Here is a 13,031-nt window from a genome sequence, read left to right as displayed (position 1 = left end):
GAGTCAATAATGTGGTAACCATTAGTCATATGAGGATGAATTACAGTATACACATACTGGTGTGTAAGATCAAGCTCTTGAAATCTATAAGATAAAAATTTTCCTCAGTGAAATTTGCAAAATCAGACCCTGATTGTGGTTCAGTGGCCAGGCAGGATGGGAAATCTGCAGTCTTTAGGGGTTAAGAAGAATCTTGTACTGTGGTAACTCTAATGTAAATTGCAGTATTAGAATTTTAATGTGATACATCACAGTAATACCAGATTGTTTTTGAGTGCTATGAAATATGTTAGTGTTCATTTTTCTTGGACAGAAATTACCTGATATATTTATACTTATTGTGGCCATTGCAGATTGGAAGTGTAGTGGTAGGTGGGAGTCAGGCTCAGGGTGTGCAGGTGGTGGGTGGTGTGAGCAGTACTGTTCCCACTCCTTCCTTGGTTACCCTTGCCAGCACCCCTGCTTCCTCTTCCATGCCTACCATCCTCCCTGCTGCTCCCGGTTCCACCCCTGGCCTGCCTGTGGGATCACTGCCTTCCTTCACTCAGCTGCTGACAACCCCAACACAGGCCTCTCACAATCCAGCCGTGCCAGGGTCAAAGACTAAGTCATTGCAACTGCAGAGTGTTTCCAAGTTGACCCAGGTGACTGGAAAAAGTGGGACAGGTGTAGACATCTCCCGGGTAGCCCAGAACACCCATTTACTGCAGACCCTTCACCTCCCTACCCCAGACAAGCTTCCACCTGGGGTTAGTGGTGGTGCAGGACCGCCCCTTGTCACCTCGCTGGTCCCAGGACCCCAGTCTGCACCCAGTACTGCTACTGTGGCAAGTGGCAGTGGAGGGGAGGGGGTAGGGGTGGGGGTGCAGGTGTCAGTGACGGAGGGGGGTCCAGTGCTCACATTGGTGAGTGTTGGTGGTGTGGTGAGCCTGGCTGAGAGTGCCACTTCAACCATCTCCTCACCACAAGCTCCCCTCAGCATCCTGGTGCCGAGTCAAGCCAGCCAAGTGCCTCCCAGTTCTGCTGTGATCGTGTCTTCTAGTGCTACAAACAGTGTTGTGTCAGGTGCTATCATAAGCCACAAACAGTTTGTTTCCACATCTGCTCTCATTCCACATACTAGTGTAACTTATACTAACACAGACAATGTGCCAATATCGAGAGGTCATTCCCAAATCATAAGTTCTTTACAAGATAATGTTCCTAGTCAAACAAACCACACAAGCTCATTTGTAGCAAAAAGTAGTGAAACCCACAACAAGACTCAGACATTTCAAAATGAGTATGTTGCCACTGTGCAGCGAGGTCAAAGTATAATAGACCCTAACAAAAACAAATCAAAATCAAATAAAAAGAAGAAAAAGGACAAAGAATTGGATACTGCAATAACAGTGACCGGTGGCTCTGTGGGTGCAAAGCAGAGCCTACACGAACGTTTAAAATCAGGCACTGGAACCATCACGAGTGGGACCATCCAGCAGCAACTACCCTTGGCACCTATTCCTAATGGGCTCAACACCCCAGCCATCAAATCTACATCTCATAATTTGGCAGTCTCCGGCCCAGTTGTGTCTATGGTTCCTGGGGACGCCGGCGGACACTGTGATACCTCGACCTTACCCGGGCCGAACATATCTGTCGCTCCCTCTGCCACCACTGTAACCATCACCACCACGTCCACCACCACAACCACCACTGTAACCACAACTGCTCCCCAGGCCCCCACTGCCACCACCACCATCATCACCACAACCACTGCTGCCACCTCAACATCACCCCATGTCACTTCAGGGATGGTCATTCCAGTCAACAAACAACAGTTTAAACAAGTGAAGCTTATATTGTCTCCGCAAAATCAGGAGGTAAAGTCCACTTAATTTTTGGTACCGTGTTAATAATTTATACTTAATTATTACATATATATCAGATGTGACAGCTGTGACAGTTCACAGAGCATGTGTGGTTGAAAGAATAGCCATATTTGCAGATGATCACAGTGTCTTAAATAAGTGAAGTTTAAGTCATACAGCTTATTATAGTAAGGTGATGCATAATGTTTGAGGATAAACTCTTCCTAAAGCACACATTAGAATCATTGCTGCAGATATACCTTATGTAGCTGTGAGAAAGGAAAAGGGCATTTATAATACAGTAGCTACAGAAGAGGTGTGAAGTTCTGGTATGGCATATAGCCTACTTTGTGGCATAACCAGTCCACAGTTAGATCTCAGGAACTGTGAAATTGCACTTTATGGCATGGGCTTATTGGTGCATGTCTGCCACCACTTCAGAATGCATTTTAAATTGGTAAAGTAGTTAACCTAACTAACAGAAATTTCTGTATTGGCTAAGCGCATTCGTTGTTTTAACATACAGCTGTGTTACAGACTTAACTGAGAGTGGAAAAGTTGGCGCCTGGTGGTTTAGTGGGTAATTATTGTGCTCCAGTCGGATTGAACCGGTGAAGGTTTATATCCAAAGGGTGATTGGGGTTTATTGCTCATGTAATGCCACTCAGGGATGAGTGAGGCTGGTCACTCTCATCTTAAATGTCAGGACCAACTGCCTAGCCCCGGGCTTCTACGTTCCTCATGGGGCAGCTTAAGATTGGATGGTGGATGGATGGAAAAGTTTTCATTTTAAACAAAGTTATTGTTGCATTTTACTAGTGTGTAGCACCGGTCTGGCAGCAGACTGTCACTTTTTTTTTTTTTTTTTTTCCAGCTCTCTAATGCAAGAGTTAATTAGTACTTCCAATCCTTCAAGAATGTATGCAGCAGGTTAACTCTGGAACTGTCTTCTGTCTTTTTTTCCTTCAGCCTCCAGTCTTTTAAATAGTGTGTCGAAGCATCTTGAAATGAACAGATCTTGAATTTGGTTCTCTCTTATTTTATTTGTTTATTTCCTTGGAAGGAAAAATCTTGTCATCTTCTGTCCTTTGGTTCCTTCTTCCTTGCATAAAAAAGAAGCTTTGTAACTGAGGTCAAGGTTCAGGTAATGTTTTGATATCTCTGTTTGTAGTATTTCATTATTGTATACCATACACTATTTTGTTTTCCATCAGCAGTCTGGTACTTAAACTCAACACCAGTTCAGACATTTCCTTATGGATGTATATTGAATATGAAATACTGCATTGTATTGGTTTTTTTCAGCAGGATTTGACTGTGTACCATGTAAATTCTCGAATGAACCCCATGCCAAGATGAACGTTAAGATATACAGTACATAGAGAATATCAGGAGTTCATTTAAGTTGTGGATGCCAGAAAATCATAAAATAAATCCAGCCATATAGTTGTTTGTACAAAGGAGCCAGCTGGGGAGTTGCCATTTTTGAGGCGGTATCTTACTGATAAGGGGAGATAGAGTCGGAGGAGTGATTATGGGTAGGGGAGGCCAGCACAGGATGGTTTGTTATCATTAGTGAACATGGCACAGGTGACATCTTGCAACAGCTCCCCAGTATGTATTTAAAACATTGTATTATGCAAAGTGGAATGAAGCTGGTGATGAATGGTGAGTAATAGGGTAATTTAAATCTGACATCTGTTGATGATGCAGTGCTGGTTTGCTAATAGTAGATGAGATCTTTGGAGACTGCTTCAAAATTTTATACATACAGTATCAGCAAATGGAAAGGAATGAAAGTAAATGTAGATAAAATGATGGTTGATGACAGAGAAGGCGATTCACAGTGTGATGTTCTAGTGAATGAAAACAAACGCGGTAAGTACAGCATTTTGTATTGTAAAGGATGGATATGGTCAGTGAGTGTGAGAGAATATGAGTATGGAAGCTGGTGAAGCTTAGTGGTAATAAGGGTTTGAAATAGATGGATTAAGCACAGTATATACCGTATGGAGATGTAAATCAGAAGGATTGGACCTCCTTTTTAACTTGGTCATCACTTGAATGAGTAGCAGTCTCAGGTGTATGTGAAGTGTGTCCACCCTCCCCCCCAAAAAAATGAATTATTTTGTGTTGTGAGACAGAGTGAAGATTTTGAAGGCTTGGAAGATTGGAAGATGTGTGAATGTTAATATGACTCAATGGATTGTTGTTTGGTGTGTGTGTGTGTGTGTGTGTACTATATATATATATATATATATATATATATATATATATATATATATATATATATATATAGCACTCACCATCCACTCACTTGATGTAGTGCTGCTTTAGGTGTCTGCCCTTTCCTCTCTTCCATCCTTCCTCTTCTGTATTTCTTTCCTTCATTCTTTCCTCTTCCTTCTGCCTGTGGATGACTTTACACTCCCTCTTCTGTCTTTCTTTCCTTTATTGTTTCTCTTCCTTCTGTCTACAGGTGACTCTATACTGAGTGACATGCCAAATGGTTTCCTGTACACCAGGAAACTATTTACTACACTGGATGGTAGCCATATAACCAAATTATGGCACCTGGTGGTTTATTGGACAATTAAGGTGCTCCAATCAGATTGAACCTGTCTAGGTTTACATCCAAGGGGTGGTTGGGGTTTATTACTCATGTAATGCCACTCAAGGGTGAGTGAGGCTGGCCACTCTCATCATAAATGTCAGGACCAGCTTGCCTAGCCCCAGGCTCCTGTGCTCTTCATGGGGCAACATAGGCTTGGATGATGGATAGATGGATATCACACACACACACACACACACACACACACACACACACACACACACACACACACACACACACACACACACACACACACACACACACACACACACACACACACACACACACACACACACACACACACACAAACACACACACACACACACACACACACACACACACACACACACACACACACACACACACACACACACACACACACACACACACACACACACACACACACACACACACACACACACACACACACACACACACACACACACACACACACACACACACACACACACACACACACACACACACACACACACACACACACACACACACACACACACACACACACACACACACACACACACACACACACACACACACACACACACACACACACACACACACACACACACACACGATGTAGTGCCGCTTTTGGGTGGCTGACCTTTCCTCTCTTCCTTCCTTCTTTCCCTCTTTCCTCTTCTGTTGTTCTTTCCTTCTTTCCTCTTATGTCATTCTTTCTTTCATTCTTTCCTCTTCCCTCTGTCTCTCTCTCTCTCTCTCTCTCTCTCTCTCTCTCTCTATATATATATATGTAGGTGAAGCAGCACAAAGTTATGAAGGAGTGCATGGGGGATGTGCGTATGGTCTAAGGAATGCAGAAGGGGAAAGGATACTCGAGTTTGGGGAGGCAATAGACATGATTGTGTGCAACACATATTTTAGGAAAAGAGACAGTAGGTTAATTACGTATGAGTCTGGGGGAAATAGCAGTCAGATAGATTATTTTCTGGTTAGGAGGGCCGATAGGAGGTTAGTGAGGGATGTTAAAGTTATAGGAAGTGAGGAGTGTGTGCAGCAGCACAAACTATTGATTTGTGATATGGTGCTTAAAGAACAAGTGATGAAAAAGAGGACTTATGTGCCTAGGAGGAAAATATGGAAGCTGAAAAACCAAGTAGTAAGGGATGCCTTCTATAGCAAGTTGAGGAGAGTGGTGGCTGAACAGGGAGCTGTAGACAGAGGCATTAATGAACAGTACAGAGCCCTCAAGAATAATTTCTTGAGAGTTACTGATGTAACATGCGGCTGGACAAGAGGACCACCAAGACATAAAGTAACTTGGTGGTGGGATGAGGGTGTAGAAGCTGCAATTAAGGAGAAAAGAAGGCTTTTCCAGGAATGGAAGAAGGGTGGTAGCAAAGAGGAATATTTGGCTGCCAAGCTAGGGCTAGAAGAGAGGTATACAGGGCAAAGTCTGAGTCTCAGAGACAATTACTTGATAACCTAAATCATGGGGAAAGGAAAAATTTATTTAGGGTGGCAGGTCAGGTGAAGAGGGATAATCGGGATATCATAGGTGAGCAGTGTGTGAAGAATGATGAAGGAAGGGTAGTGGTGAACAGTGAGGATATTAAAGATGCATGGAGAGAGCATTATAACCGGTTGTTGAATGAGGAGTTTGACTGGGACAGGGAAGGTTTGAAGCCAGCAGATCCAGTGTCTGGCCCTGGGCCTTTGATTGATAGTGCTACTGTGAGTAAGGCAATAGGCAGGATGAGGGTGGGGAAGGCAGCAGGTGTGTCTGGGTTGACTGCCGAAATGTTGAAGGCCTCAGGCGATATAGGGGTGAGTTTAGTCACTGACCTGATAAATAGGATTATTTATGAGTGTGTTGTCCCAGATGATTGGCTGAAGAGTGTATTTGTAAATGTGTATAAAGGGAAGGGTGATGCCTTGGAAAGAGGAAATTATAGAGGTATAAACCTTTTAGATCAAATAATGAAGGTAATGGAGTTTTAGAAGGTATGATTAGAGAAATTGTGAATATTGATGAGATGCAGTTTGGGTTTATGCCAGGTAGGGGACCACTGATGCCATATTCATTGTTTGACAGCTTCAGGAAAAATATATTGGTAGGAGAAGGGATCTTTGTTTTGTTTTTGTTGATTTGGAAAAGGCCTTTGACAGAGTCCCTAGAGAGGTGGTGAAGTGGGCAATGAGAAAGCTTGGCTTGGAGGAGTGGCTGGTTAGGGTGGTTATGGCCATGTATGTGGGTGCTCACACCCAGGTGAGAGTGAATGGAGATTTGAGTGATGAGTTTTCCGTGAATGTTGGTGTGCATCAGGGGTCAGTCTTGAGTCCCATGTTGTTTATCATGGTACTTGAAGCCCTTTCACGTGACTTTAGAAACGAACTCCCGTGGGAGTTGTTGTATGCTGATGATTTGGTGTTGATTGCAGAGAATGAAAGGGAGGCGGAGAAAAGGTTTAGGAGGTGGAGAGATGGTATGGGGCAAAAGGGTTTAAGGGTAAATGCAGATAAAACAAAAGTGATGATGTCTAGGGTTGGTGGCGGTACTGTCAAAGACGAGGGAGAGTGGCCATGTGCAGTTTGCCACAAGGGTGTGGGAAGTAATTCCATCTTGTGCGATGTGTGTGATAAATGGGTGCATAAGAGATGTAGTGGTATCAGAGGTAGACTGTGAGATAATGCTGATTTTATGTGTACGGCGTGCCGGGGTGATCAGGTGGAGATTGTCAGACGTGAAAGGATTGAACTTGCAGGTGAATCTCTTGAGTGTGTGGAAGAGTTTTGTTATTTGGGAGACATGTTGTGTGCTGGAGGTGGGGCTGGAGCTAGCTCTGTGGCTAGGGTGAGAAGTGGTTGGAAGAAGTTCAGGAGCTCTTGCCTCTCCTGACATTGAGAGGGCTCTCCCTACGTGCTAAGGGGTCTTTGTATGCAGCATGTGGTAGGAGTGTAATGCTGTATGGCAGTGAGACCTGGGCAGTGAGGGAGGAAGATATTCGCCGGCTCAGACTTACAGAAATGACAATGATTAGGTGGATGTGCAGTACGTCCCTGCGTCCAAGGCCTGGAGGGGCTGGGTTTACAATGGAAGAGTTGAGAGGTAGGATGGGACTGGAGTGTATTGGTGTTGTGATGAGGAGAGGTAGATCGAGGTGGTTTGGACATGTGGAGAGGATGGGGGATGATAATTGGGTGAGGAAGGTGAGAAGTGTTAATAATGAGGGTGGGGTTATGAGAGGTAGACCGAGAAAGACATGGGACGAGGTCATTAAGTGTGACCTTAGGGTTAAGGGACTGAACAGGGAGGCTGCAATGGATCGTGCAGCGTGGAGAGCCGCCATTGGGTGACCGGGGCCGACGCATGCAAGCATGTTGGAGCCTTTAATCCTTTAACCGCGGGCATTGTTTTGCCCCGACTGGCCTCTCCCGCGGGGGTTTCAGCCAAAATGTAAACAAACTTTAAACCTTTATAACTCTGCACAGAATAAATCTAGAGCGAAAAATAAGGTACCATTAGAAAATACTAACCTTTGGCTTTGCAATGATGTAGGTTTCATCATTTCGTTGACTATCACTGGATGGGTAGTGCCGTTAGAAGTGAGCGATCTAAAATTACTATTTTTCGCTCACACACCATTACCTTCGCTCACACACCATTACCAAATGCCAACCTCATTCTGATAATAATACTATAAACATATATGAACACTGCACATACGATAAACACCCACTCTGTGTTCACTGAGGCAGGTAAAAGGCACTGTAATTGCCCGCACTTCACTGCCACATCAGCGGTGTTGTAATCACTATTTTTCGTTCACACACCATTACCAAATGCCAACCTCATTCTGATAATAATACTATAAACATATATGAACACTGCACATACGATAAACACCCACCCTCTGTTCACTGACGCATGTAAAAGGCACTGTAATTGCCCGCACTTCACTGCCACATCAGCGGTGTTGCAATCACTATTTTTCGCTCACACACCATTACCAAATGCCAACCTCATTCTGATAATAATACTATAAACATGTATGAACAATGCACATACGATAAACACCCACTCTGTGTTCACTGAGGCAGGTAAAAGGCACTGTAATTGTCTGCACTTCACTGCCACATCAGCGGTGTTGTCACTCACACAGCTGGACAGATAATGATGCGTGTTGGTCAGGGGTGGGGTGGGGGGCCCGGGGGGTGGGAGGAGGGAGGTGGGGGTCGGCTGGAGTAAAAGAACTTAATAGCTACTCTCCCTTGAAACAATTGGCGCACGGAAAAAACGCGGGGTATTCAAAATATTCACAAACATTCGAGAAAGACACCCGCGGTTTGGTCCAGTTTTTGCAGTGTCATTCTGAGATGACACCCACAGTTAAAGGGTTAAAAACGAAAACGACATATATATATATATATATATATATATATATATATATCCCTGCTTGTCGTAAAAGGCGACTAAAAGGGTTAGCGGACAAGGACAAGGACTGACCAAACGATGACGACCAAGGACCGGACAAAGGACATGGTAATTGGAACTTGGAATGTAAGGGGAGCGAATGATGAGGTGAAAGAGAGATTGTCCAGGTGCTTGAGGGTGTGAAAGTGGATGTATGTGGAATAACAAACAAAATGGAGAGAAAGTGTGAGAGAATGGGAGTATGGATGGGGTATATGTGCAGGAGTAGGTGAGAATGAGAGGGCAAAGGAAGGAGTATGTATAGTTGTGAGTAAAAGATGGAAGAGGAGCATAAGACAGTATGGATCAGTTGGGTCAAGGATTGTGTGGGTAAAGTTGAGTTGGAATACAAATGTGGGCGATTGTGTGTGTGTGTGCGCCAACGCAAGATCGTGCTAGAAGAGTGAGAGAAGAGTTCTGGACAAATGTAGAAGTGTGCATGGAAAAGTTTGGAAGGAATGAGAGAGTGTTTCTGATTGGTGATATGAATGGTAAAGTTGGGAATGTGAAGATGGATGGAATAGTTGGTGAGTGGGGTGTGCCTGCTGAGATAGATGAGAATGGGAGTGCATTAGTGGACATCTGTGCTGGGAGGGGGTTGGTGATAGCCAATACCCTCTTCAGGCATAAAATGATCCACAGGTATACATGGCGAGTGATGAGAAGGGTGGGTGGTGAACTGAATGAAAGGAAGGCAATGATTGATTATGTGTGTGTGGATGAAAGGATGCGAAAATGTGTAATGGATGCAAGAATTTATAGAGGTTGGGGGAGTGGACTTTCTGACCACTACTTGGTAGTGGCCAGAATTAAAATTCAAGTAAGATGGAGGAATAGAAGAAGGGAAAGACAAGAGGAAGTAGTTGCAAGGAGAGTGGAAATGTTACAAGAGGATGAGAAAAAGGCAGAGCATAAGAGAGAAGTGGAGGAACGATTGGGCAAATATGAATTGGAGCAGATGGGAGACGTGGAAGGTGTGTGTAGGATATTTACAGAAGAAATATGTGCAGCATGTGATGTGGTGTGTGGAAGGAATAGAAGACGGAGGGGGGTGCAAGGAACAGCGTGGTGGACTGAAGAGGTGAAACAGGCTGTGGCACAAAAGAAGAAAGCATACAATGAATGGATGAGAAATAGGGGCGTGGAAGAAGTTGAGAGGCAGAAGAGAGAGTTATATGTAGAAAGAAAGAGAGAGGTGAAAAGATTAGTAAGAGAGAGTAAGAAGAGAGTGGATGAGGAATTTGGAAGGAATTTGAGTGTAAAGTGGAGGGACTGTAAGAAAATGTTCTGGAAAGAGGTGAAAAGAGTAAGACAGGGTGGAAGTGAAGTTAGCAGGGGAGTGAAAGATAAAAATGGTAGATTACTAGTAGAGAAGGGAGAAAAAGTGAGCAGATGGAGAGAACACTTTAAGGAATTGTTGAACGTAGAGGATGGAAGTAATGCCAGTATAAGTGGCTGGGGAATGGCTGGGAGAAGGAGGGAGGTGAGAAGACAGGAAGAAATCAGTAGAATAGAAGTTGTGGAAGCAATGAAGAAAGTTAAATTGGGGAAAGCCCCAGGAATTGATGGAGTGTGTGGTGAAATGCTGAAGCATGGGGGAGAGATAGTAGTAGAATGGATGTGGAAGATGTGCAGATTGGCCTGGGAGGAAGGTAGAGTCCCGGAGGATTGGAAGTCAGGTATAATTATTCCCTTGTACAAAGGAAAAGGGGAAAAAGAAGTGTGTGGTAATCATAGGGGCATTTGTCTTCTTAGTATAATAGGAAAAGTGTATGGTAGGATACTTATTGACAGAGTTAGAGAAAGAACAGAGAAATTAATTGGAGAAGAACAGGGAGGCTTTAGGAAGGGAAGAGGTTGTGTAGATCAGATATTCATTCTTAGATCTTTAGTGGAAAAGTTTCTAGAGAAGGGAAAGAAGTTGTATGCGGTTTTCATGGATTTGGAGAAAGCATATGACAGGGTGGATAGACAAGGATTGTGGAAAGTGTTAAGAATATATGGAGTAGATGGCAAGTTGTTGAATGCTGTGAAGAGTATGTACGATGGTGCGAAGGCTGCAGTGCGTGTGGATGGTGAACTAAGTGAATATTTCTCTTTGAAAGTTGGGTTGAAACAGGGATGTGTCATGTCTCCATGGTTGTTCAATCTGTACATGGATGGGGTAATAAAAGAGGTACAAGGTAGAGTAGTGGATGTTGGAGTGGCCCTGGTGAGAGAGGATAGTGTTTGGAAACTCACTGTACTGTTGTTTGCAGATGATACTGTGTTGTTGAGTGAAGACGAAGGGGAGCTGCAAGGCTTTGTGGATGAGTTTGAGAGAGTGTGTAAGAAACGGAATCTAAAGGTGAATGTAGGGAAGAGTAAAGTGATGGTCTTTGAGAGATGTGAAGTCAGTGAATGTACAGCGAGGTTGGATGGTGAGGAATTGGAAAATGTGAGTATGTTTAACCCCTACACCGCGGGCTTGTTTACCAATGACTTGCGTGTGCCGCGGGGTTATTTGGGCTCCGACAGACTCTCAAAAAATATTTGCCAAAAATCAGTTATTAGTCCTAGAATAATAAAATTACATATGCTTATGGCACATACCTTCAGCTTTCTCCTGGAATGATTGTTGAGCCTTCGTCGGTTACCGTAGGACTTGTGGAGACCTCTGAAGTAGGGTAACTAAGTCTCCACTTTACACTTCCCGACAACCCGTAATATGATTACCACAGCCAGATACAAACACTATAAACAGTATTCTACAATTTTCAAGTAGTTTGGGATCCATACTCAAAAAAAAAAAACACTTTGAAAGCAATGGAAATTACGAGCGCGTCTGATCGTCGCACTGGCACTAGTTCGCTCATGGTAGTCTGTCATTTATTATTCATAAAACCCCTCACACTTTATATTTCTATTACTATATAACGCTTATATATATCTACAGTCTTTATCCATAAGTTTCCTTCAGTAGTATTAGTTTATTGTCACTGTAGGGATTCAATTTCTTTCAGTAAAATACGTAGCATTCACTTTCTCGTCCTGTATACTGGCACTGAGAGTGAATGTCACTTTCATCTTCACTCTCATAACTCATAGCATTCAGACATGCTAGAGTGAAACTTTCACTTTCATTACTCCTAGGGTATATACTCGTATTCTTATAATACTACTCATTTACATTTCTATTTACGTTCTCTATTTTATTTACGTTATTTACATTTCTATTTTATTTACACTGTGTTGTGCACTGTCACTTGAAATAACTTATAAAACTATTTTCCATTGTTCACGTATATTTACATTCATTACTTTCACTTGCTGTTTACACATTATTTACAATTCCACTTGCACTGTTTTACTCAATAGAAAGATCGTAGTCACTCTTTTATCAATTGTCAGCCCTTTACCTCTTTCCACACGAGGTTTAGTAGGGGGTAAAGGTCACAGGGCCCTTGCATGGGGGTGAAAAAAGGCTCTGAAGTCAGCAAGAGGATGAGCCGTACCTCCTCTTCGGAATCTGAGAGAGAACTGCTAGGAGGGCCGGCCCGGGTTGAGAGGCCTACTTGAGGGTTATTCAGCACTACCAACGTAGCTCTTGAAACAGCTAAGCCTAGCACTGATATGATTGGCAGGAAATCTAGACAATACATTATAAATTTGGTAGTTCCAGGTGAATGTAAATATCATTTAGGCTTCTCCCTTCCCTTCTTACATGTATATTTATTACGAAAATAGATTAGAGGCCTACTTAGGAGATATATAATCAGAGCTACCAATGTTAAATCTTGAAACAGCTTTGTGTAGCACTGATATGATTGGCAGGAAATCTAGACAATACATTATAAATTAGGTAGTTCCAGGTGAATGTAAATATCACTTAGGCTTCTCCCTTCTCTCCTTACATGTATATTTATTACGAAAATAGATTATACGGCATATTTCAAGGGGAAAAAAACAGCGAAAATTAGCGAACGAGTGCACGTGAGGTGTTGTCAGGTGATAATTAGCCAATTCCAGGTGTATGGCACTCTCACTTACCTGATTTCTTTCTTGTATATATTATTTGGTATAAGAATACGACATAGGGCTTATTTCAATGGATGAAATCAGTGAAAAATTCCAGGGA

At 43.1% G+C, this 13,031-nt stretch overlaps 1 protein-coding gene across 1 annotated transcript in view; it reads left to right on the top strand.

Moving 5' to 3' along the window:
- Window positions 1-13,031, top strand: part of LOC145397265 (uncharacterized) — a 58,687-nt gene that overhangs the window by 8,592 nt on the left and 37,064 nt on the right. Inside the window, exon 2 of the mRNA XM_080270465.1 lies at window positions 354-1,862. Coding sequence (XP_080126591.1) covers window positions 354-1,862 — 1,509 coding nt within the window. The remainder of the gene's footprint in view (window positions 1-353; window positions 1,863-13,031) is intronic.

The sequence above is a fragment of the Coenobita brevimanus genome, chromosome 5, assembly GCF_032717465.1.
Source record: "Coenobita brevimanus isolate Jiangsu-jjx chromosome 5, ASM3271746v2, whole genome shotgun sequence".
NCBI lineage: Eukaryota > Metazoa > Arthropoda > Malacostraca > Decapoda > Coenobitidae > Coenobita > Coenobita brevimanus.
This window is presented reverse-complemented; position numbering and strand designations above follow the sequence as displayed.